This window comes from Triturus cristatus, chromosome 3_2 (assembly GCF_964204655.1).
Source record: "Triturus cristatus chromosome 3_2, aTriCri1.1, whole genome shotgun sequence".
Classification (NCBI taxonomy): domain Eukaryota; kingdom Metazoa; phylum Chordata; class Amphibia; order Caudata; family Salamandridae; genus Triturus; species Triturus cristatus.
In genome coordinates, this window is record NC_140584.1 from 1,000,703,832 (window position 1) to 1,000,731,355 (window position 27,524).

Sequence of the window (27,524 nt, forward strand, 5' to 3'; positions counted from 1 at the left end):
CAGGCGCTGATGCACTTTGAAAGCAAATATGTGATCTGAGGCACAAGATTTACAAAGTGGGGGCTTGTCGTTTATGAACTCAGGTGAAATTCATTCTGACATAAACTGAGGCGGTTCTGTGGAGTCATCTACATGCTCCCTCCCATCGCGCTAAGGCGTGAGGATGATGCTTTGGTTTTCAAAGAAAATATTCTCAGATTTGTTTGTAAAAAATAGACATTGTCCCCTGTGTACCTTCTTACTCACAAAATGAACCACAAAAGGCATCAAAAAGCCTTACGCGTCACCTTGGGAATTTCACAAGCCAAATGTTGTTGCATGAGATTGAGTGTGCTTTGTATTGTCTTGTAATTGCATTTATATAGCCCTTACTACCGCCAGCGGGTATCTTGCTACCCTGGAACTTTGGCTATTGCTATATAAAGTGACAACCAACAGAAGTAAAATTGCATCTAATTTCTTCACAAGTAATACAATAAAAAATGTTTGGCTAGACCCTCAGTTCCATGAGTCAATCAATTCAATCTTAAGAAATGATATCTACAAATAACAAGCATTGGCCGCGCACCCGTGAAAGTGGCATGGCCGCGCGGCCACGAAAGTGATCGCGATCAAGCGCGGCTATGGCGGCTGCGCACGTGCATGCAAGCTTGAGGCCACCAAAAGCCTGTGGTGGCACTTTCAAAAGCCGCTTACTAAATGTCTCGCAGGGCAGCGCATGCGCTGGCTCAGGCGAGACCTAAAAAGGGTGAACTCCTAATAATGGATTTCTTGCAGGCAAAACCCCCAAAAATTAACAGAATAGAAATAGGTCAAGGTAGGATTGAGTTCTTATGTGTGATCAAATGATTTCTGATGGGCATTTTTTACTTCATACTTTTATGTCGCCTTAGAGTTAGCTGCGCCGCAGCCAATAATTGCACATTCCTTTCATGGTTTAAACTCTCATATGTATTATCTCTTTAATTGTTTGAAGGTGTACTGCATCCCAGGGTTCACATCTATACATTTTGGACGAGTTGATGATATTTTATCTGTCCATCAAAAAAATCCTTGCCATATTTTGCTGGATGAGCAGGATTTGGGTTTTAAAATGTAAAGTGAGTTTAGAGTTGACCTGAAGCTTGGGACAAATTGAGGTGCTGCTGTACTCGACTTACTTTTAGTCACTTGTGATTTCATTAGTAATCTCTCTTGTGTTTTTTTTATATGCAAGCTAATGATGAATTGTTGGTGAGTGCATTTGCAGATTTTGGTTTCTAATGAGGCTCTGGCCTGTAATTGTCAGATTTTTTGAGGCTGTTCGGCTGCTTTGTTAACCCATGTGCAGATGCAAAAGGGCTTGTGGTGTTTTTCCTTTCTATATTGTGTGGCCTGGGTTAAAACAGTCTGAGCTGTATGGTTCTTTTCTGGGTCAGGCCTTCAATGCTCATGGCTGGGCTCTTTCACAGCACACACTTTATCTCAGTGCCTTTAACAATCATGTCTTCATATGAAGGTAAAAACCAAAGGAAATGATGGACGGAGTGTTGAACATTGTAAGCACTCACCCCCAGTCAACTGATCTGGGTTTAATCCATCACCGTTCTTTAGCCCACTCTGCCACCCCAGTTCAGACATGGCCATATGCAAATCAGTCTGACCCTGTGCCTCATGGGAACAGTCCAGCCCGAACTGCCAAGCCATGTCTTCCCTGGACTGGACACAAGCTTCCTAGGACCGGTTTCTGGCATTTCAGCCGTCTTCAGCCAGGCTTGCTTGAATCCAGTGGCAAAGTCAGCAAGGGACTCACGTCTGAGCATACCCTGCCAACTTATGGCGAACAAAGCAAAAACCAAAGGAAATGATGGACGGAGTGTTGAACATTGCAAGCACTCACCCCCAGTCAACTGATCTGGGTTTAATCCATCACCGTTCTTTAGCCCACTCTGCCACCCCAGTTCAGACATGGCCATATGCAAATCAGTCTGAGCCTGTGCCTCATGGGAACAGTCCAGCCCGAACTGCCAAGCCATGTCTTCCCTGGACCAGAAACAAGCTTCCTAGGACCGGTTTCTGGCATTTCAGCCGTCTTCAGCCAGGCTTGCTTGAATCCAGTGGCAAAGTGAGCAAGGGACTCACGTCTGAGCATACCCTGCCAACTTATGGCGAACAAAGCAAAAACCAAAGGAAATGATGGACGGAGTGTTGAACATTGCAAGCACTCACCCCCAGTCAACTGATCTGGGTTTAATCCACCACCGTTCTTTAGCCCACTCTGCCACCCCAGTTCAGACATGGCCATATGCAAATCAGTCTAACCCTATGCCTCATGGGAACAGTCCAGCCCGAACTGCCAAACCATGTCTTCCCTGGACCGGAAACAAGCTTCCTAGGACTGGTTACAGGGTCAGACTGATTTGCATATGGCCATGTCTGAACTGGGGTGGCAGAGTGGGCTAAAGAACGGTGATGGATTAAACCCAGATCAGTTGACTGGGGGTGAGTGCTTGCAATGTTCAATACTCCGTCCATCATTTCCTTTGGTTTTTGCTTTGTTCGCCATAAGTTGGCAGGGTATGCTCAGACGTGAGTCCCTTGCTCACTTTGCCACTGGATTCAAGCAAGCCTGGCTGAAGACGGCTGAAATGCCAGAAACCGGTCTAGGAAGCTTGTTTCCGGTCCAGGGAAGACATGGCTTGGCAGTTTGGGCTGGACTGTTCCCATGAGGCACAGGGTCAGACTGATTTGCATATGGCCAAGTCTGAACTGGGGTGGCAGAGTGGGCTAAAGAACGGTGATGGATTAAACCCAGATCAGTTGACTGGGGGTGAGTGCTTGCAATGTTCAACACTCCGTCCATCATTTCCTTTGGTTTTTGCTTCATATGAAGGTAGTCATGCTTTTATATTGACATTGGGTAGTTTATCGTATACTGAAGCTGCACTTCAAGATGTTCCATTTAACGTTGGGCAAGATTTTAACAAGTGGGTGAGGGGGGAACCTTTCAGGAAGGTTTTTTTGATGCTTTTCCAAAGATTTTTAGGCCTTGTCTAAGCAGCGCTTGCGCTGTCTCTTCGAGACATGCTGTATTCAAGTTATGGGCATAAAGCTCAGCCCACTTTCTGCCCATCTTTTTAATTGGCTGCTGTCTGTCGTTTGAAAATGGTGGCTTTTCATTGGTCAATAGGCTTAGTAGTTTCTCCTTAATACCGCCTTGTCTCTTCTTGTAACCTCCCGAGAGGACATGCCCTGTTACATGTGTTGTAACTCCCTAGGTTTTAATTACAACCTCAAGGCACTATTTTCTTAAAAGGCTTCATGCAGGACACACGCTTGATCCTAAGCTAGGCTGGCAGTGATTACATCACTCACTAGAACATCTCGCATTTCTATGAGACAGTCTATATATTTTTCTTCATCAGCTCCACACAGAGTACAACCTAATCCGGAATTAATATAATAATTCTTTTGTTACATTTCAAAGCTACTAATTGTATATGTGGACATAGCTATTTGAATGTACTTGTGGTCTTGCATGCAATGCGTTATGGGTAGGGTGGCTTTACCATATCTTCTGCAGGGTGCAGTACCATATGTGACCAAAAGAGGGCACCTGGGACCTCTTTAGGCCACATATGGTACTGCACCCTACCACATGGCTAGGTAAAAAAACATTGTTATTTATAATGCCAATAACTCCAACAAATGCCAGACCGATTGCATTTCTAATGCATTAGGTCTTGCATTTGTTAACGTTAGAACTGTTGGTGTTAAAGATGTTTTTTTACTTTTGCTTTTTGCAGTCGAGCCTAGAGTCAGCACGCACGTGCTGCTCTGCGAGGCATGCTGTATTGCAGTAGGTGCTTGTAGCCCCGCCTCCTCTCTGCCCATATTTGTCATTGGCTTGTCATTGTCCTCCCCAAATGTTGGCTTCTGATTTGGTTAATAGGCTAGTTAGTCCCTCCTTAGTGCCGTCTTTTCTTCATTTGTAACCTCCCATGAGGACTGTCCCTTTTACTTTGGTTGTTACACATATGTTTTATTTAGAGCCTGGGAGCACTATTTACTTAATTGGCTTTCTTCTGCCTGCTGTTGCAGGCAGGACATGCTCGCTCTCTCCCTCTCACAACCTTTTTTAAAATTTAAGCAGCACGGCAAGCCTCAGAGGGGATTCTGGCGAACGTGCTTTTCTTTTACTTGAACTTGGGCGTACTTGTTTTGTTATAGTGGATCGTCAGCTGTCCATTGATGTTACCACGATTTTAAACATATAATTGCTCATATTTCAAGCAGCTGTGTACTGTTTCGCTTAGGTGGTTTGATGCTCACTAGAGACCTCTAAGAGCAGCTTGTGGTACTGCACCTAGACATTCAGTGCTGGTGCCTTGCTCACTATGGACCTCTAGGAGCAGCTTGCGGTACTGCACCTAGACATGCAGTGCTGGTGTCTTGCTCACTAGGGACCTCAGGGAGCAGCTTGCGGTACTGCACCTAGATATGTTGTGCTGGTGCCTTGCTCACAAGGGACCTCAAGGAGCAGCTTGTAGTACTACACCGAGACATGCAGTGCTAGTGCCCTGCTCACTAGGGACCTGTAGGAGCAACTTGCGGTACTGCACTGAGACATACAATGCTGGTTCCTGGCTCACTTCTTTGCTGGTTCCTGGCTCACTACTTTGCAATGCACTAGGTCTATCATTACTGAAAGTATGAGCTTTTGGTGTTGCATTATTATTTGCAATACCAATACCGCAAACTGTATCCTGTATGTCTGTACAAAACAAGCATTTGCATTAGTATTGCAAATGCTTGTTTTGTACAGACATACAGGATTGAAGTCCGCACTTTCTTTAAGCCATTCTATCATCAGATTCTTTTCCACTTTTGCGCAGCAAGATGTTTTCTTTGCTTCATGAGGAGGAGAGGTTTGGACTGCTTTTTATAATGAGCCAAACACGTCTTACCCATTGGACTTGCTAATGGAATTGGGATCTTGCTCCTTATGGAGGTCCCGATTTCTTCTACAGGTTTGATAGAATTGATCACTTCCGGCTTATCGCTCACATCATCCATGGATTTCCCCTTGGGTGCCTCAGAGGGAATCAGGACATTCAGCTCGTAATACACATCTTTCCTATGTCCCTTTACAGTGGCTTGCAACATGATTTTGGCTAATTTCATTGAATGATAGTCATAGCAGCCTTTGCACGACTCTAAACCGTGTATTGTTGTGCTTGAGGCCAGTAGCTCCAGATCCCTACACTCTGTGGTTAGCCTCTTTGCAGCCACAATCTCTTGACTTTAGGCCTGGGGGTAATAGAGACTAGTTGTTGTGGACTTGGTGGTGAAGTTACAGGACATACCTTTGTGATGCATGACCCTTTCCCTCTCTTCCTCCTGTAAACTCCTTGGCTGCAGGTATTGCTTGGTGGAGATTGGGCAGCAGTTGTTTAGGTTTGCTCCAAAAGGTAGACTTTTTTTGAGCTGAGATGTTTAGGGGATTTAGAAGCAAATGTAGCAATCAAGCACTGACGTCACAAAGGTAAAAAAAAAATACTGACACCTTTGTTTTAATCACTACGTTTTGATATGAGGTAGTCTAAAGCTTTGCTTCTCAAACTGTCGTCAGAGATTCATTGTTCAAGTTTTAAAAAAAAAATAATTATAACTTCACAACACTGAATTGTGATTAGCAACTGTGGTAACAACTGATAGGTAAGTCTGCTCTCTCTTTCTTCTTACAGGTAAGAAGTGGTATAAGCGCCACCTAACGTACAAGATAGAAAACTGGCCTCAGTATCTGCCTGAATACCAGGTAAGACAGGTGGTGAAGACAGCATTTCAGCTATGGGGCAACGTCTCATCATTGACATTCTGGGAGGCAAAAGAAGGCTCGCCAGATATCCGCCTGGCATTCTTCCATGGTGACCACAATGATGGAGCCAGTAATGCTTTTGATGGACCAGGTACTGAATTTCACTTCTGAAGCTTTGTTCACAATGTGATGCTGTATTGTAGTTTCTTCTCCTCTGTACTGCTCTCATGAGTGATTCAGATGTTTAGCTGCAGAAGGGATAGGCTCCCTTTTGTCTCATTTTGCAATGTAAAGAACTTTAGGCCAGATTTAGAGTTCGGCAGATGCGATACTTCATCACAAATGTGACGGATATCCCATTCTCCGTCTGTTGTCAAACCTTTCACTGTGTTGCATTGTGACCAGCCGTTCACTGGCCATTTGGGTATTGCACTTCGGTTGCTGAGATTGAGAAGTGAGGTGCAAATGAATCTCGAGCTGTCATGCACTACCTAGCCATAGGGAAAATAAGGTCACCAGAGGCATAGAAATCACTGGAATCACTGAGCAGTGGCTGAATATGTGTTGACATTTTTTTAATGTTCCCTTTATAGTTTGAATGAGTTCATGGACAGAAAAATTGTCATGTTGATTTGAAGTGTGTGGTTGGGTTTCAAGTTCATTTCATGACGTTTACTGACCGGCTCACCAAACAAACGTAAGATTTTGTAAGGCTTTAGGACCCCTATGTTCCTCTTAAAAAAAAGTACTAATTAATAGTTACAATCCTGTAGTCCCTATTGCTGTTGCCGTTTGTAAACCCTGCCAAATGATGTTGAAAGATCTGATGTCAACCAACTGCAACATTTCTTAGTTGTTTTGATAATCCATCTGCTTTAGCTAGGTAATTACTAAACACACTTGCTGTCACAAGAAATTAAATGAAATATCAATTTATAAGCGTGCACTACTGCCCTGAGGTGTCTAGGCGCCAGACTGAGTGATGTCCGGCTTGACATCACGTTTTAAGGGCCTTCCTGAAGGTAAGTAGGTATGTTTCCTTTTTTAAAGTCAGAGGGAGACAGTTCCAAAGTTGTGATGTACTGCCACTAAAGCTTCTTTCTCCCCAATGTGCTTTCTTGGCTCCTGGAATGATCAGGTTAAATGCTGTTTCTGAATGAAGAGATCTGGGGGGGGATGTACCAACGAACATTTTGCCTGAAGAAATCTGAGCCTTTTACATGGAGGGCCCTGAAGGCGATACATAGGGCCTTAAAATGTATGCGTTTCTCTATTGGCAGCCAGTGAACAAGGGGAAAGAGCAACTGAGACTGATTATTTTTTAGGAATACAGTATCCATGCTGCTGCGTTCTGCAAAATCTGCAACTTATTGGGGCTTTTCTTTCTGAAGTTGACAGAGTGCATTGGCGTAATCAATCTTTGAGAGCACCAGAAAGGAGATTACCAATTTCTGCAGGTCTTAAGGTATAAAAGGGAATATTTTCCTTAGACGTTTCCTTATATAAAAAGAGGCTGAGGTGATAGAGTTGACGTGCACTACAAAGGTAAGCTGGTTGTCAAAAACTACTCCCAGGTTTTTTTTACCTTCTTAACTGGGGTAGGAGGCTGACCCAGATCTAAGGACCCCCAATCTTGGGACCACAAAGAGCAATCTTTTCCAAAAAGCAGAATTTCGGTTTGACCAGAGTTCAACTTTAGACGGGTTTGGGCCATCCAGTTCCCTGTCTCCTGCATGCAGCCATGAAACTGCATTGCTGTGTCTGCAGGATTTGTTGACACTGAAATCACTATTTGGGAGTCATCTGCATATGTTAACGCTGAGAAACCAAAAGACCTGATGAGTTCGGCCAGAGGAGCCCCACATATATCAAAAAGGGTTGGGCTAAGAGACTGAGAATATGACATTGATAAACCAAAATTATATTGATTTGTGTCCAAGGCTGTGTCGTAAGGAAGGGAATGGCACTCTAACGGGTAAAATGAGGGCCCATTCAACGAAAGAAAACCGCCTACTTCAGCCATGCCTATTCCTGAATTTGCCATGGAGAGTAGCATATACTTTTCATAAATGTTATTGTGTCGATTCTTTTGCTCTTAGGTTCTCTCAGAAACCTGTTTTGTTGAGCCTGAATTCCCCTCCTTTGCGCTGCTGTATATTCTTGCGCTGCTTCGTGCTATTCTATCCAAGTAGTTATGATGGGTGAGGAAGATCACATGCTTGAGAAACAACACTTCTTCAGCACTGGATCTTTAATAGATTCACATGATTTCGAATGTTTCACTATTGTCAGATTGGAAATCCTTGATACACTTAATACTGCTGTTGACTTACAGCTAATACATTACTCTCCTAGCCTCATTCTGTGTCTACGTACCATTTGGCAGCATAAGAGAGGAAAATGCCCCCCTACAGAGGAGAGGTCACGTTCCCATTTTCACCCATATGTTGTGTAATAAAGGTTTGACTTCTATTGCAAAGAACTTGACTTGGAGAGATATTTTGGTTTCAGATGCTTGCTTTCTTCCTTTTAGTTTCGCTCTGTTTCACCCTTTGTTGGACGTTCCCGCAGTTTAAGCCTTTCGGTTGACAAACAAGAAAAATTGTACTAGCTTCTACCCTTCACCTTTCACTTGGTCTAATTAAAGTGGATATACCTTTAAATAAGATTAAAATGTAATTATTCAGAGCATGAAATCAAGGTTGCCTGAACAGAATTATGTGTGAAGATCCACATAATGATTTAATTTACTGGCTGCAAGAGAATTGTGAGATTTGTTGACTCTTTACTTTTAAGGGCCTTATGAGCAGAAAAAGGATGCAGCATTCAGACTTTTTTCAACTGATCTTTTTTATTCTTTTTCACTTACCCATGGATGTTCAAATTACCTTCAACTGATCTTCGAGGATCAGCAAAGCTTTATTTAGCCAGAGAGGAAGGTTTCCTAGCAGATGTAAGACCATCGGAGGACTCTTCAAAGAGTCCATCAAAGTTTATTCTAATATCAGACAAAGGTATTGTTGCGCCTCTTTTTCCAGAGCACACTTGACACAGTAGAGGTTCAACATTTCAACCATGTCATTTACAGGAAATAGTCCTACCAAATTTAACGTTAATGTTTATGAGGACCATGACGCTACTAATGTCTGAAAAAAGAATATTCTTTTCCAGGGCCTGTAAATGAAATGCCACTAGTTTGCCTGAGTATCACCCACTTAAGTAACCTGTCAAACAAGTCTCAGGCCTGCCATTGCAGCCTGTGTGTGCAAAACATAGCTTTTGCCAGACCTAAACCTCCGTTTTGAATACATATGTCACCCCTTGGGTAGGCACTTAATAGCCCATTGTGCAAGGTGTAGTGTGTTTAAAAAGTTGGACATGTACTTTTAAGTTTTACGTGTTGTGGCAGTGAAACACGCTTGCATTTGTTTTTCACTACTGTGAGGCCTACCTCTCCCATAGGATAACATTGGATTACCTTATTGCAGGTGCTAATTTATCAAAGTAAATGTAGAGTTTGGTGTCTAAAGAATTGTACCTTAACCCGCTCTCTAATGTTAAATGATGGGTTTTAAGTCACAATTAAGAAAATGCCTCGTTTAGAAAGTTATTAGAAAAAAGGGCAGCCAATAAACCCTTGCAAGCATGGCTATGAACTATTTTGGAGGGCGACAGGCTAACAAGGGATTCAATTGTGATACCACAATATTATCTATGTTCAATGTTTAATTATCTATCCCAACAGGTCATAGTAACGACCCAAGCATAAAGTAATTGAATTTATAAAAATACTGATCTCTACATTGTAATTAGTAAAATGCACACTGTTTCCCATGTCAAAATGTGAAGACTGCCCTGTAAAAAGGCTTAGAAAATGGCACTTAAAATACAACAGCACCAGAATGAGCTCTCATGATGGAGCTAGTTTAGTAACCAGAGAAACTGAAGTATATCCTTCAGGAATTACTTAACTTTGTAAAAACAGGGGTACTGTAGCTGGTTCCCCCGGTACTTTGATAATAACAGCCAAACGATTTTCAACAAAGAAAAAACCAAAGCCCTAATTGGATCACATACAGAAGATATGGAAGAATTTGATGAAGCACAGGCTAAACTGGATGCAGACTTACTACTATAGATGAAAAACAAAATCTCTGTTTGAATCCAGTAGAAAATAATCCGAGATAAAAAGAACGATTCTTTTCTTTTCATTCCTCAAGCATGTAAACACTTCAACATTTCACGTGCTCAGTAACCACACAGTTAGGTTAAAAAAAGTGCAGTAGAATTTGACCTCCCTCTGTCATCCACAGGGATGTATGCACTCAATTTGCAAGGGTTGTTGAATGTCTTTCCATGTTGCATAAAAGAAAAATATCTTCTTCAACCTGTGACTATTAGCATCATTTTCTCCTCTTCCTTTCTGTAGTTTTTTTCCCCCAGAACAAATGTTATCTAGTTTTTGCCAATAACGTGACCCTGCTGGGCCACACACACATACATTATACCACATGAGGAACAGTATACCATTATCTCCAACAAGGAAATCGGACAAAGAGAGGAGAATAAAAAGAAAAAGAGGAAAAGAGAAAGAATCTCAGAACAAAAAGAAATGCCCCACTGCCACCTCGATATGGACTCATACAAACTTATGTTATAAACTCCAAGGATACTCCCATGCGTTCTGACCATATTGTCTAAATTCGGCATCCAGTTACAGCTCCAATAGTCCACCCACTTCTGCCATATATTTTAGGATGGGTTTCGGGAGAGGGGGCAGGGGGGGGGGGGGAACAAGCCTGTGCCTGAAAAATTATGACCTCAAGAGTCACATGCAAAAGTCCATGCCCCGCTTCCAAACACCCAGAAGCGGCGGTTCAGCAGCCTTCCATTGTCCTGCAATATCCAACTTGGTCAAGGTAACGCTGTGAAATAATAAATGAGCTTATATCTGTTGCCACCTATACCTTCTTTACTATGTAAAAGGATTAGTTCGGGGTAGGTGGGATGCAGGTACCTCAGCCAAGCAGGACACAACACCCCGCAAGAAGTGGCCTAGCACCCTACAACTCCACACTGTTTGTACAAAGGTACCTTCCTCAGTCTCGCACCGCTTGCATAGAGGCGCCACAACAAGTGTCTAGTCAAGTAGTCTCTATGAAGGTATTTGAACTGGATTAGTCATAGGCGGGAAGATCTCGCTGCCCCATGAAGGGCTGAATAGGGATAAAGGCATTGGGACCAAGACCTGACCTTAGTCTTAACTCGCCCCAGCAATGGGGCCAGATTACATACCCACGAGACTGTTGGGATGCGTGTCAAGTGCACTCCGAGTTTTTGAAATCAGTCAACTGCAGGAGGTAACCCCGTAGTCCAATTGACTTCACTCGGCAAGCCCTGCAACAGCAACAATACCGACTTTTTGATGTTCATGAAGAGCCCGAAGGTCTCACCGAATATCTGCATGATTCTCAAGATCTGGGGTCCTGAGGTTGCTGGGTCTGTGAGAAAGAATAGCACATCATCTGCATATAATGCTATACAGGTCCGACACCTCCATAGACCACTCAAAGCCTTGTACCTGTGCGTCTACTCTTACCCAGGCAGCCAAAGGCTCCATCAATCCGGCTACATGAACCAAGGCAGTTAAGTCTGTATAAGATAACCAGACAAAGGACAGGAATCTGGGCCCTGTGTTGAGGCACTGGAAGAGTGCAAACAGATAAGTCCAGCTTACTGAATCAAAGGCCTAATCAATATCTGCCAGGAGTAATGCCGCAGGCAGCTCCAAGCAGTCTAATAAGGCCATGGTGTTGTGAGCTTGTCTTATATTCTGACGGGTGGCACGGTGAGGCATAAAGCCCGCGTGGTCTGGATTGACCAGATTTGGCATGCGTGGCATCAGTCTATTGACTAAGGTCTTTGCAATGAGTTTGACTTCAATTCGTAATAAAGATATTGGACAATAAGAAGAATTACCCTCTGGCGAGCATCCCGGTTCAGGAAAAACTATGATCTTCGCGTGTTTCCAATCTTGGGCTATATGCATCTCTGTGAACGCAGTCTGGATCAGGTCCAGCAAGTGGACTCCGACCTGGGGCATAAAGGTGCAGATAAATTTGCTTGGGAATCCTTTGGACCCAGGGGCCCTCCCTGGCCGAAGCTTCACAAGAGCGACAGCCAGTTCTTCCACTGTTAGTGGCAGCTCAAGTAGCGCCCTAGCTGTTGAGGACAGTGACTTTGGCGGTAATGTATCTGTGAAGTCATCTATTTGGACGGCCGTCACAATCTCTTTTTCGTCGTATAGGGTCTCATTGTATCATGAGAAACTGCTAGCTACTGCATCCAGGCCAGGCAATAAAATTCCCAGATCGTCACGCAAAGCGGAGTCCTAAGCCACCCCAAGGGACGCCTGGCAGAGTCTATGGAGCATTTTACTGGATTTGTCACCCCACTGATATGAGACTCTGGGAAGCTGGCCATGCATTCTTGGCCTCCTCCAAAAGCACCCTCATACTGTTGCTGGTATAATCCCAGTTGCCGCCGTGCCACCCCACCTCCTTCACCATGGCCGCTTATCTCTAGAGCTAACATCTGGGCTTCTATCTGGAATAGCTTGTAAAGCTGCCGCCTGTTCTCCGCGGCACAGAAACTAATATCTATCTCTCTGAGAGTGCGTTTCAGTGTTTTCCAAAATACAAGTTTGGATGAGCCTGTCTCTGAGTTAAGGGAGAGATAATCCGCCACTATGCGGTGCATTGCGTGTTTAATATATCTGTGAATTAAACTTTGTTTAAGTTAATTAAAACCATAGAAATATTTCGATAAAACCAGATATGTTGTAAAAATAGAATATGCATGTTAAAAAGTGGTCACCAGTAGTATATTTACAGATGAGTCATGTCTAAACAATTTGTCACAAATATAGTATACATATTGAAAGCTGATGGTCAGTGAAGATACTTTTACAGGAAGGCGAGACAATATTTGAACAAAAATGCAAAGGGTTTTTCCTCTTATTTTTTGGGGTTTGATAAAGTGCTATAGTGCTTGTTGGGATACTAGTTCAGATTAATTTCTCGTATAAAAGTACGAATTTTACCAGGTTGCAGTTAAGTTGCGGGTCCTTTGGATCAAGACACTTTGGTATGGCAGATCTGCAGGTATGAATGCCCATAGTGTTAAAAGTTTTTTTTTTTTTTAGCAATATCTGGTTTCTTAGGTACCATGGCGAGAGTCTCCACCAAAAGGTGGGATGTCGTGGACCCACATAAAGCCACAGCACTACTGGGGAATGGTCTGTCAAGACTCTAGGCAAAATATCTACCTCGGATACTGTATGCAGATGGATAGCTGACCAATGGGTAATCCAACCCGAGAGAAAGAACTATGAACTGTAGAATAGTATGTAAAGCCAGTGTCACTGGGATGATAGGCCCGTCACGCATCCACCTACCCCACGACCTCCACATGAATTGCAGCTGGGGCACCTGTGCATGCCCAGCCCTACCATTTGCCCGCCACCTGTTACACTCTGAGGACATAACATCGTTCCAACCTCCCCCATAAGTCAATCCACTCAGCAGTGTCCCCCAAAGACCCATTATGCAGTCAACAAAGGAATGCGCAACGGATACCAGGGTATGATTGCACACTATTCCATATGAAAATAGCCTTAGAGAGATTTTTAATTATTTTTTCTTTTCACCTCATATAATTTGGCACCAATTTTATCGGCGGCTTTTAAAAATGATAAAATGACAGTTTAGGACAGAATTCATACTTGTCTCTTTATCTGTACGGTGCTGCTTTCTGTTCCACCGTGGCTTGTGCTGTTTGAGCAGAGAGAAGAAGCACCATTCAACCTATTCTCTGGGTCATTGGTTGCCGCCATGTTGGGCAGTCGACGGTCTAGTTTCCAACTTGCTTCTTGCCCTGGCTTTCACTTTTTGAGCGAAGCCCCGACGCAAATGCGCAGCACAACTGATGCAGGGTATGATTGCACACTATTCCATATGAAAATAGCCTTAGAGGAACTTTTAATGATTTTTTCTTATCACCTAATTTCATTTGACGGTCTAGTTTTCAACTTATTTCTTTCCCAGGCTTTCACTTAGTTATTTAAGCTAAGCCCCGACGGGAACGGCAAACCCAGGCCCGTCTGCGCCCATCCGCGTATGGGCGCCGCTAGAAAGGCTGCATCTTTCTACTGGGTAAACCATGGACCACTTATCCTTTACCAGTTCTGAGCTCACTATGATAGGAATCTAGGTTCTAGAACCCCTTGTACAGGGATATTACTTCCACTGGATGAGAAGGTCCCTGGCACTACAACATGTACAACTTCTCCTGTGCTCCGTTCCCCTTCCAGACCAAGTCTGAGTCACTATGCAAGATAGGACATAGCCCTTCAGTCGGGAAAAATAGGATTTCCTCTGGTACATCTAGGTGTATCTCTTCTCAGTTACACAGCTTACATCTCAATGCGTGTTCTATTCCGAAACATGCTTTGGAGCTCTGGGTTGTTTTAGACACTACCAAACTTGATGTATGCTTTATCACTGAAACATGGTTGCACTCAGCTGCCTCTCCATCTATTGCAGTAGTATTCCCTGATGGTTATAATTTAACTAGACATGATATGCAGTTGAAAATGGGGGGAGGAGTGGCCATTGCTGTACGTAGCTAGTTAAAGATTAAATGCTTGGACTCCTGTTCCACTACTTGGTTGGAAATAATTATCTTTCAACTTGAAACCATCGTAGATTTAACTGACCTGCAAATTAGTATAAGGTCAGCAGAGCAAAGTAATGGGGAAAGCGCACTGCTTAGGGGGCCTCCACACTGCTAGAGGCACCCCACCTTTCGGCAGTGACTGGGTGGTCAGAAAGAAGAATATACAGTGAAGCACTAGCTAGCAAGAAGAGCAAGCGTAGCCAAATGAAAATAAGGGCCGTCCAAGCTGCCATACCCCATCCCAAGGTGCTCTATGTCTGCTAGAACGCCCATCAGCAGCCCCGCCTGCCATCCTGTGCCATGGTATCCCAAGGCTAGGCATCGGTGGATCTCCTGTTTGCAGCTCCTGCCCCCCCCTCCCCCGCACAGCCCGTAGGTTGAGAGAGGCTGTCGCGGAGGGGAAGGAGCCGTTGAGGTGCCAGGGAGCAGCTGTTTGCTGCACCACGTGGTAGAGGTGCAAGTGTTAAAATAAGGCACACCGTTGCAAGTAAGTTGCAGCCGTGGCCCCGCGTTTCAAGTAGCGGCACTACTCACCTCAGTGACTTGTGGGCAGCAGACCGCAACTAACTTGGTGGGATAAGCCAGGGCTTTAAGTGGGATGAAAATACCTGTGGGGTCTCTCAAAGGGGCGTGGCTAATGTAATTAAGGGCATGGCTTAAAAACATGTAAGCTAAAAATCTGTGCTTAGCATAGTGTCCCACCCGACTTGTATTTTGCGGTTTCTGTCATTGCATCCAGATATATGATACACCAAGTAACATCATACCTACAACAAGTCAGGACTATTGCCTTTGTCAATGGTTGTTAGTTGCATAGATAAATAAGCAGCAATTATGGTTTGTATATAATATTGAAAAAGCTTCCACTTAAAGCTCTGGCGACACCACGACAATAACTTCAATAACATACATACGTTTCAATACAGATTTCAAACAAATATTCCAGCAATAACCATGTTCGTTCTTTGGCACATTTTGAAAACATTAAATATTGCTATACAAAACATATAAGTCTAGACCTGTGGGCTATGCCAATGCTTGTTTTAGTGAAAGCTAATTTTCAGTAAAAATTATATCATCCTATAGAGGTCCTGCTTTAAGGAGCAGGTCACCCCTGCCCTACAGAGATTCAGTTTAGCCTGGCCATTTCAGTATTTTACAAAACTCAATGTGCGTGGCCGGAAGCGGGGGAGAGGGAGGGGTGGAGGGATGAAAGAGGGCCGCCAGATTTCGTGTAGCTAACCTTTGCACCCAGGAGGAGGACATAACCAGCTTTGCTTGTTTTGTTGCTATATTTTCGGAATTTGTTTCCAGATTGCACTAACTGCGTATTTCAGATTGTGTAAGATTGTGGGTAACTATTTTGAATTTTGGAAGATGACAGTGTACCATTCTGTCATCTATCTACCTGGCTCGCTCAGGCCAAGGTTACACCGTGGGCAGACGCATGAGCATACCTTTTTAAATATTCAAAAAGCCTGCTGCAGAGAATACACAAAACAACAAGCGGCACTGAAAGCGATCGCGAAAGGGATCGCTACTTTAAAAAAAAAATAAAACATGCCCGCTAGTGGTGCGCGCGTGCGCCACAGTGAACCATATGTTTTCAATTATCGCGCCCATGTCTGGGCACGATAATTGAAACCACATGGGCTTTGGTGCGCGTAACAGACACCAATAGGCCATGGGCGGAGCAATGTGCCCGCCTATGGCCTATTGCGTGCTCTGTTTAAAAAAAACATGCACTCAAAGCTCAATAACGGAAGCCAAAACTAAAAACACACGCACAAGAGTGTACAATTCCAGGGTCCGTTTCGGAACCCCGGATAAAAGGACTCTCGCTGCGCGAGCAGTGCTGCGTACTGCATCGGTAGGCACGAGACTTAAAAAAACAGTTATATTGTTGTGCTCTCTTCATCGCCGGTACCCTGAGCAGATGGCACATTTCGCTTCACTGTGCCATGTTCTGCTTCCTATATTCTATGTACAGTTTAATATAAGCGCACACCATCCAAGGGTACTGAAGCGCTTAACGTGTGCACCAGTTACATTACACAAGAGCACATTCAGTTTTTTGCAGGCACAGGGAGATTACGTGATTTGCCCAGTATCACAGGAGGTTTAGGCGACGCTGTGACTCGAACCTAGCTAGTTCCATAGTCTGCAGCTCTGGCCATTACGCCTCATCCTTTAAGTGCAGCGTTTCTGCACAGGATGTCTGGGAAATAGGCCTCTTAAAAAAACAGAAAACCAATACATCAGTGCGGCCCTAAATATTGTGTTTTTTACAAACAGAATTTACATATTTATAAACGCTCTTTAACAACCCTCTCTGTGAGTTTTTTCCCCCCGCATTGCTCATAAGGAGTATAACTTCCCTCGCTGTACTCGGCCTGCACTTGCTTGGGGGTCTAGGACACCCAGCTGCTCCTCTTTCCTCGATTGACTTTGCTGCTCTGAGACTTGCTTCCTCGTCCTGCTGTCTTCTGCGGCTGACCCTCAATTCCCCTCACTACACTGTGCTCGGTTCTACGTTGCTGGTGGTATTTCCTGTTGGGGTGAAGGGACCGCTTCCTTGCACTAGTCAGGCCGCTTCTGCCGCCTTGGACAGTAGCACAGTGGCACACTCTCCCCACCCCCACACATTTCCTGAACGCTGACTGGCTCGACAGAAGCCTCACATCTGGGCCCACGTGGGGTTAGAGGTGGCGGGTACTGACAGAGGAACAATGCATAAAAACACGTGGGAAGTTACTGTACAAAAAGAACAGGTACATTGTAGTCTGTGCCAAAAACATTATAGAAGTTTGCCTATTAATTAGTAATGTCATTTTCAAGTAGGCCTTCTGTCAGTGGGGGAGAGGTTTGCGTGGAGGGTGTTGTCAGTGTTCAATCCTGTCTCGCGCTCTGGTAGCAAACAGTGGAGGTACACAAAGATATGGAACTGAAAGCACCCCGTCGCCCTACCCCCCACCCTCCTGTCTGTCACCATTCTATGCACACTAAATGTGAACACTGTTCCCGGCTGGGCGCCTCTCTCCCCACTGAACCCACCCATCTGCTGGTTTGACTCATGTCCTGCGTGCATCTTGCCCCATTGACAGATTACGGCTAGCAAGCGAGACCTCTGTTTAAACTTTTTTTTCAAGACAGTTCAACTAAAAAAGCTATTAATACAAACAACAAAATCGACCGATGGGCCAATTGATTCATCCTGAAAAAATGCACCGGCAATAAGAAGTCCCAAAAAAACGTGTGGACCTTCCCATTATTTGTTTACAGAAGCAAGTTGATAACACTGACGAGGAGAGGAGGCGGCAGCAGGGGGAGGGGAGAGAGGAGGGGGCCTGCGCCTGTTTCCCCTGTGGGAGCAAGCAGGAATCATCTGTAAGCTCGCTCCCGCAAGGGAATCGCCAAACGTGCACACGTTGCCATTCAAAGCAATGCAACACGTGCACGTTTTTGACTGCAAAACAGAATCGATTACAAAAGGTCTTTTTCCTATGCAGCACATGCGCGCTGCGTAGGCGAGACCTAAAAAAACTTTAGGATTCCTTATTTGATTTTATTACGAAACATGCTTCGGCGTTAATAACACAGCCCTCCTACCGTAGGACATTAGTAATGCTGCACGAATGGCACCTGCTTGGATATGTTCCTTTTCAGTGCTTCAATGCTACTACTCGTGCAAATGAGAAGTTGGGCTCCAGAAAATCTCCAAGCTTATGTAGGGCAGTCGCGGCTCGCATCCAGTACTCACGGGGGGAGGGGGGATCCCGCAGGGGTGGGGGCCGGGGAATAAACATTTTAAAAAAGAAATTAAACTTACCTGACCGCCGGTCCGTGCCGTCTCTGCTGGGCCCTTGGCGCCTTCACTGGAGTGGCAACCCCTCAGCCAATACTGGTGCTGCACATGTGTATATGTATGTATATGTATATGTATATATGTATATGTATATACATATATATGTATATATGTATGCATATATGTATGTGTGTGTATATATGTATGTATATGTATGTGTGTGTATATATATGTATGTATATATATGTATGTATATATGTATGTATGTGTATATATGTTATGTTATGTTATGTTAATGGAATTTGTAAAGCGCACTGTTACCGTTAGGTGTCCTGGCGCTAAAGTGCATTGCCAACTGGTCCAGAGGGTGAAATCGTGAGTAAGAGGTCGTGAAGTCATGATTAAGGGGGTAGTTAGGAGAAAAGCCAGGTCTTAAAACCCCTCCTGAACTCAAGGAGGCCTGAGGCCTCTCTCAGCTGCGGGGGGAGGTTATTCCACAGTTTAGGAGCACAGTAGAAGAAACTACTGCCCCCCCAACTGGCTGCTTTAACACGTTGAACTTGTACCTGTCTTGCTGAGGCTAAGTGAAGAACCCTGGATGGAGAGTACCAACGTATATGTTTCCTCATAAAATCAGGCCCACTTCCTTCCAGAGCTTTAAAAACAATGCAAAGGGCATTGAATTCAATCCGCTGTCTTATGGGTAACCAATGGAGGTCACTAAGTCCCTTTCTTATGGATACAAACTTCGGAATGCCCAGAAGAAGTCTGGCGGCAGCATTCTGTGCCGTCTGTAGTCGACTGAGTTGCCTTTTGTGTATATTAATGTACAGAGCATTGCAGTAGTCTAGGCGGGACATGACCAATGCCGTTACTACTGTTCTAAGACAGTCATCCGAAAGAAAACGTTTAATTTTCCTCATAATCCTGAGTATGAAAAAACAGGATGATACCACCTTGCTAATTTGGTCAACAAAGGACAGTCTGGAGTTGATCATAATTCCCAAATTTTTTGCCTTATCAGTAGGAATTGGAAGTGAACTCAGAGATTGGGGCCACCAGCTGGGTGACCAGAGATTTGAGGGATTACCAAGAATAATCACCTCCGTTTTTTCAGCGTTAAGCTTCAAGCAATTAGCTGTCATCCAATCGGCGATGGATTGCATGCAATTGTAACAGTTCTGACCAGCCACCTCCTCTTTGCCTTTTTGAATAGACATCACTATTTGGGAGTCATCGGCATAAGATGTAGGTTGGAATCCAAAGGAGCGGATAAGCGCTGCCAAAGGAGAAACGTATACATTAAAAAGCGTAGGGCTGAGTGCCGAGCCCTGAGGAACCCCGCAGGGCAGGGAAAAAGATTTGGAGCTGTCTGTGCCAATAACAACAGTCTGGAGTCTGTCTGAGAGAAAGGATTTAAAAGGGCAAGGGCCTTCCCAGCGACCCCTATCCTATTTAATCGGTCCAGTAAAACATCATGGTGTACCGTGTCGAAGGCCGCGGACAGGTCCAACATGATCAGAATGGCCGAACCACCATGATCTAATGTTTCTCTAATCTCTTCCGTAGATTTGATTAAAGCGAGCTCCGTGCTGTGCTCAGCACGGAATCCAAACTGAGTAGAATCCAGAAGTTCGTTGTTTTTAATGAATGCACTCAGCTGTCTGTTCATCTCTCTTTCAATTAGCTTGGCAGGTAATGGGAGTCGAGAGATGGGCCTGTAATTATTCGCCACTTTGGGATCCAGGTTTGCATTCTTAAGAAGGGGGAGAATAGAGGCTTGTTTCAAAATTTTAGGAAACAGGGCGTTTTTAAATATGTTATTAAAAATGGGGTTAAGAGCAGCTCCAATAGGGTTGGAAACAAGTTTGACTATAGGTGCCGGACAACGATCTAAAGGAGAGCCAGATTTGATTACCTGTAAAAGTTTTATAGTATCTTCGACACTCATATTCTCAAAATGATTCATCAGAGACAGTAGCTTTGTATCAGCGGGGTAGTTCCTGGCCTCTTTAGTTGAATCTTCTGCCTGTGAATTACTAAAGGAAGAAAAGATAGAGCCCAGTTTTTCTTGAAAGGCAGAAGCCAGGAGTTCACAAAATTCCGGGTTGCCGTTTGATTTGGCCAGGACTGGAGTTGTAAGTTTTAGGACTGTACTGAATAGTTCTTTTATAGAAGATTTTGCATTATTGATATGCTCCCCATAGAACAGCTTTTTAGCTTCTGTAAGCAACTTTTTGTAGCTGTGAAGGCAGTCTCTGTAGAGTTTTTTAGAGGAAGAGGAATATTTCTTCCTCCATAGACGTTCAAGGTGTTTACATTCAATTTTTTTAAGATTAAGACTCTCATTGTACCAAGGAGCAGAAGGTGCTGTTCTCCTAGAGGTACAAACTTTGATAGGAACCTCCTTATTGCAGGCCGAAGCTAACCAGTCTGTGTACTCCGCAGCGGCCTCATCAGCTGAAGGAGGCCAAACCTTCAGAGTAGACTTTAGATGGTTTTCAAAGTTCTCGCTATTAATATTTTTCCAGGCTCTAATGTTAACTTTAGGTAAAGGTACATTAGTTGGCTTCAGGGGTCCGGTAGTGGGAAACTCAAAAAATATGGCTGCATGGTCAGACCATGAGATGGGCAATACCGCACTGATCTTTAAATGAGGATTGTTGGAAAAGATGCCATCCAAGGTATGGCCAGCCTTATGTGTGGGGACTGAGACTAATTGGATGAGATCCCCCCCTCCAAGAATTTCCTGAAGCTTGACATTGTCTGCGTCATGCTCATCTTCCAAGTAAAAGTTAAAATCTCCTAAAATAGTAAAAGAGTTAGCACATAATCCTTCTTCAAGGAGCATTCCCGCTGACTCTAAAAACGCACCTCTTGTTCCGGGAGGGCGATATAGAAGAATAGCATGAAAAGTGTCGTGGGGAGAGATGCTAACGTCCACTGCCAAGGCTTCACATGCCTGATTTAGTACTGGGCAGAAAGAGGGTTTTAATGAGTTATGATAAATTATTGCCAATTCTCCCCCTTTCCTTCCCTGTCTGTCAAGCGTGTAGCAAAGATATCCAGGTGGCAGCGCATTAACAAGGTCAGGGCCAGACGCTTCATCTGACCAGGATTCCGTGATAAAGGCTATTTTGATGGCGTGTTGATCAATTAGTAATGCACATTCATCACTATGTTTGATACGCGACCTGGCATTAAGAAGCAATGCTTTAATAGGTAGTGAAGCATTCTTGTCTTTAACCTTAAGTTTAGATCTGTTAGCATCTTCTAAAGAAATACTTGGAAGTTTATCAGAGCACCTTGTACACGGGGCAGGGACTCCTGTTAAGAGTGTCTCAGGGCATGTTCTAGGGCAGCACATGTTGCCTCTATTCGGATCTAAACGAAGGAGAGCCTCTCTAGAGTACCTGATGGAGCCTAAGGTGGTTGAGCCAGGGGGACATGCCCTAAGCCCGGACCGAGCGCGGACGGGCACAGACGGGCTTGCCTTAGGCGCACCTTTGGCGCGCCAGCGGCGCACCCGCTGCGCGCGGTCGCGTCAGCACGATAGAAAAGGGCGGTAGTAAAGAACAACTAGACTGCTAACCTCGCTGGCTCGCCAGGTTCAACTTCTGCTTTTACCGCGAAGCCAAGGCAAGCCCGGTCGTCAAGAGGTGAGAAGCTCAGTGATTGAATCACAATTATGGCGCAATTAAAAGCGATCGATAATGGCAGCTAAAATTCAAATTCCCCAACAATGAATGTGCAAAATCAGCAATTGGTGCAAGTTCAGATAATACATAAAATCTTTAAAATCACGATGTGCAAATAGGCAGTTTCCCCCAGCTAGAAGTTATGCAGGTTGTCCTACCTGTCAGGCGTTAAACACAGCTCTGACCAGGAAGGCAAGTATATATACTATTTACTGTCAAAACCTAAAGGTTAAAATGATGTTATAGTTCTAAAGTAACATTTAAACTAAACAAAAAGCTGAAATTCACCAGTAATAGTTATCTATGGAAATTATATCTCATGACCCCCCCATGCAAACTAGTCATCAAAGCTGTAATTTTAGATGTTGCAATATGGGTGATGTAATATGGGAGGTTGTTAGCAGTGTACATCTTTAAACCCCTTGCTGCTCCATACCCTTATTCAACTGGGAACCCAGTAAAACCATTACTAACCCAAACTTGTATCCATGTCTGAACCCTATAAATCCTGTACTAACCCTTATGCATCTCTGGGCACTAAAAAAAACCCTTGCCATCCCATACCCTTAACATCTCTAAGTCTTCCAACTCTGTACCTTTACTTATCCCTGAACTCTACAAATACCTTACTACCTTGCATCCATTTTCAACCCTAAAAAAAAAGCCTTAAAACATTTACTAACCTGTCCGCTTACTCATCCTTGAACCCTAAAATCCCTTTATTAACACATAAACATACCTACCCCAGAATCCTAAAAACCCATTTAAATCAGTTACTATCCATACCTTTATCCACCAAAACCCTAAAAGCTTCTTACTACCTTCCACCTTTACTCATCCCTAATACTTACACATCCCTCACTAAAAAAAACTTTAAAACTCTTACTTTCCCCTACTTTAACCCACCTCTGAACCCTAAAAACTCCTTGAAGGTCCTTACTACCCTGAACCCAAATCAAACCTATAACCTTAGGTCTCCTATTTTAAATGAAGTAATAAGTTATTTAAAGACAGGTACTTACCTGTAAGGTAAAATATCTAAAAAGGCCTACTTTGTCCTTACCTGAATGATAAAGGAACTTGATGTGATGTCCTGCTGGGTAAAGAAAGCAAAGTAAAGGCTTAGCACCTCACTCACTGATTTTGTGAGACTTGAACATCCCTATAATTACACTGTATATCTGTGGTGATTTTGAAAAACACCATTATTATCACACACTAACACACACTAACTTTGTAGTGACATGGACATGTCTATATTCATACATTATCTCTGGACCTGCACATCATTATCTTCACAAACTAACTGTCTAGGACTTGCACATTATCATCACACGCTCCCTGTGTGGGGGCTTGAACATCTATAGAACCACACACTGTGTCTCTAGGGACTTCAATATCGCTGTAACCACACGCTATCTCTGTGGGGACCTGAACATCATCATATTCAAACACTATCTCTGTGGGGACTTGTTCATTATATTCACATGCTAACTTAGTGGGGACTTGAAATTTGCGTTTAAACTCTATTTCAGTGGGGAATTAAACAAAAACATCTTCACACAAATCTTCAAGCACTGTCTATGTGGGGGCTTGAACATCCCTATACCACACACTACCACTATGAGGACTTCAACATCATATTCTTAACAGACTATCATTGTGAGAACTTGAAAATGATGACCTTCACATACCATCTTTGTGGACACTTGAATGTTCCTATATTCAAACCCTGTCTCTATTTGGACATGAACATTCTTATCATCTCACTTTACTTGTGTGGAGACTTGAACATTGTCTTTATTTCTATCTTAGCAGAACTTAAAACAATATAATCTTTACACACTTTGTAGGGGATTAAACATCAAAATAACCATTCATCACCCCTCTGTGAAATTGAACATCATTATAATAAAACTGTATCATTGTTGGGAATTTAACATCACTATTACAACACATTATCTTTGTGGAGTCTGGAACGAGATTACCTTCACACACCCTCTCTAGAGGGTTATGATATTCTTAAGAAAACACAAAATCTATGTAGAGGCTGGAACATACTTATAATCACATACTATCTCTACTTGGATTTGAGCATCCTTATCTTCAGACCCTCTGTGTGGGACTTGAACAGTAGATTTACTCACTGTTTCAGTAGCCCTTGATGATGATTATCCTCATCCACTATCTCTGTGGGGTCTTGATCATTCATATAATAACACACTAGATTTGTCGACACTTTAACATCATTATTTCTACATACTATCTTTATAGAGACATGAGCATTGTCTTTTCACACTATTTCAGTGGGGGCATGAACGCAATTCTCTTCACTTTCCATCTCTCAGGGGACTTGAACATACCAACAACCACACACTGTCTCTGTGGGGGTTTAAACATCGCAAAAATCAGGCACTATCTTTGTGGGGACTCAAACATTACTGTAATAACACACCATCTCTGTGGGGACTTTAATATTTCTATAATTGCTCAATCTCTGTTTGGACTTAAACACCATCTTCACACTCTGTGTGGGGACTCCATTTCAGTGGAGACTCGAGAACTAACATCGTCACACACTGTCTCTGTGGGGCTTAAACATCCCAATAATTGCATACTATCTTTGTGGGGACTTGTGCTATTTGATAACCTACTATTTGTGTGAGCAATATAACACACCATCCAAATGCAGCGTTGACATACCAATCTGTTGGCATCTTAATACACAATTCCTTTGCAGATATTAACATTACATGCATTCCTAGGGCGATGTGGTATAATGGCTACTTTGACACTAATGCAAGCAAATATTCAAACGCTGGGTTCCACTTGACCATATCACTTGATTCCATCTGTTAATTTCTTCATGCCTTGGTTTCCTTTTCACCTAAGATTTTGATCACTAAGTAAATGGTTAAATACAGGACAGTATCAACCTCCTCGACTCCCATCAATCTGGCCTCAGGAAAGGCTGCAGCACAGAATCCGCGATCCTCAACATCATCGATGACAGCCACAAATCACTGGACTCAGATAAATGCTGTCTCCTTATTCTCCTCGACCTATCGGCAGCATTCGACACGGTAGATCACAATCTTCTCATCAAGGCTCTTCAAGAAAGGGTCGGGCTCGATGAGGTAGTCCTCAAATGGTTCTCCTCCTTCTTACACAATCGCTCCCAGAGAATCAAAATCAAAAACTTTGAGTCTGACCTTCACCCAGTCAACAGGGGAGTTCCTCAAGGGTCAGTGCTCTCCGCTCAACTATTCAACATCTACATGGAACCCCTCACCACCCTACTCAGAAAAGCTAACATAGCCTTTCACCTGTATGCTGACAATACGCAGATTTACTTGGAAATCTCCTCTGTTAATGACATTCAAAGACTCAACGGCATACTGAAGGAAGTGCAACTCTGGCTGTCAAGCAATCACTTAAAATTGAATCCTGACAAAACTGAATTACTCCTCATATCGAACAAAGTAGAAAACCCCCAAATGGTGGATTGGCTAAAAGCTATCGATGCGGTCAATGGAATCCTCACCCTGGCTGACTCTGTTAAATCACTTTTGTGTCATGCTAGACCCGAAACATGGCATGACCAAACACATTAAGAACTCAGCTAAGAGTGCCTTCCTCAACCTGAAGTTATTGAACAAAATAAAACCTTTCATCCCGCCCAAAGATCTCAAACAAGCCACTCAGTCATTGGTGCTGTCAAGATTAGATTACGGAAATGCAGTCCTCACGGGAATTCCAAAATCACATCTTGCTCCCCTTAAAACTACTCTCAACGCGGCTGCCAGAATGGTCACCGGACTCAAGAAATATGAGCACATCTCACCGGCACTCAGAGAACTCAAATGGCTCCCAGTAGAAATGCCGGCTAACTTCAGAACTGCCTGCCTCACACACAAAGTCCCACACACCGGCAAACCCGAATACCTGGCGGCCAAACTCAAAAAAGCAGGTCAGAACAGGAAACTCAGAAGCTCAAACAACCTACTACTCATACCACTGAAATCTCGAAAACAAAAAACCACAGCCAGGTCCTTTGCCGGAAATGTGCCCAAAATCTGGAACTCTATTCCTCCCCACATCAGAACTATTCCCTACTTTGCTAAATTCAAAAGCCAGCTCAAAATCCTGTTCCTCGATCGATCCTTAGTGAACCGATAGCAGCTGTTGGAGCGCTGAAATCGACTCCTCACTCCGCCCTGACTCTACGCCAGCTAGACCTCGAACCTGATCTCTTTGGCATTGTGACCTATCAGTATTTGTATTACAGGATTGTCCGTATCATTGTATTTTGTGTTTACCATGCTCTGTAACTGATGTAAAGCGCTCCGATACCCACCGGTCAGGTCAGCGCTATATAAAACTCCTCAAATAAATATATGCCGTTCTGTAATCATTATATACGACTTTTCCGGACTCATTATTAGCATAATCCATATTTTGGATACCTCTTGGATATGTGCAGCAATTAATGCATGAATAGATTGTGATGTTATTTGAGCATATTGTTAATAAAATAAATAGTCAGGTGCCTTTGCCTGTTTTCAATCACAAATGCTAATTATGAGTTGGTCCTCAAAAGGATGGTAGCATGTGTTCAAGTCCCCAGAAGGATGGTACAGTGCACGTGATTAAATAACAATATATTTGCAAATTTGAAGCAGATCCTGTATCATGATTTTTGTAAAAGAAATTCTGTTATTAGTATACTTTTAAAACCTTGGGAATGGTTGGTCCCCACAAGGCAGGTATTCACACATAGTCCCCACAGGGATGGCAACACTTGCATGTGTGTGTATATAAGTGTGTGTATATATATATATGTGTGTGTGTATATATGTGTGTGTATGTATATAGGTGTGTGCGTATGTGTATAAATATATATTATATATATATATATATATATATATATATATATATATATATATATATATATATAAATAAATATTACCTACTGGCGGTCGCCAGTAGGTAGTTATGGTTAGGACCAAGTTTCCATAGGAAGAGCATTTTTTGTTTTGCTTATAACTTAGGCGTCGTTTGATGAATCTTCATGAAATTTTCCAAACTAATTCTTTGTTCATATCAGCTCCTATGATGAAAGTTCGGGGGTGATTCGTCAAGTGGGGGGGGGGGCGAGAAAAAAGGGGAGTCCCAGAACATGTTTTCTCCATGCAATTTCCATAGGAAACTTTAGACAAGGCTACAGGCCGAACAGGTGAACGGAATTACCCCAAATTACGCAGGGAGAAGGGTCTTGGTCTAGAAAGCACGCTTTTGTTTATTTGGTGTGAATCCGTTCAGTAGGTTTGGAGAAATATCGAAATTTACAGATATCGATATTTGGGAATTCTGCCATCCGATTGGCTGAGGCGTTACAAGCACAAGCTTACTGGTTATTGGCTGCGAACGGTTGCAACTAGGAAGTGTTGGCAGCCATTTTGTGATTCCGTTGAAGCGAGTAAGTGGA

The 27,524-nt window shown here is 43.4% G+C and overlaps 1 protein-coding gene across 3 annotated transcripts in view; it reads left to right on the plus strand.

Moving 5' to 3' along the window:
* The window catches only part of MMP28 (matrix metallopeptidase 28), a 496,737-nt gene that overhangs the window by 198,144 nt on the left and 271,069 nt on the right, over positions 1-27,524 (plus strand). For all 3 annotated transcript variants that reach the window (XR_014980049.1, XM_085649625.1, XM_085649626.1), the window contains exon 4: positions 5,727-5,948. Coding sequence is in view for 2 of the 3 variants with exons in the window: in XM_085649625.1 (XP_085505751.1) it covers positions 5,727-5,948 (222 nt within the window). In the remaining variant the exon portion in view is untranslated. The remainder of the gene's footprint in view (positions 1-5,726; positions 5,949-27,524) is intronic.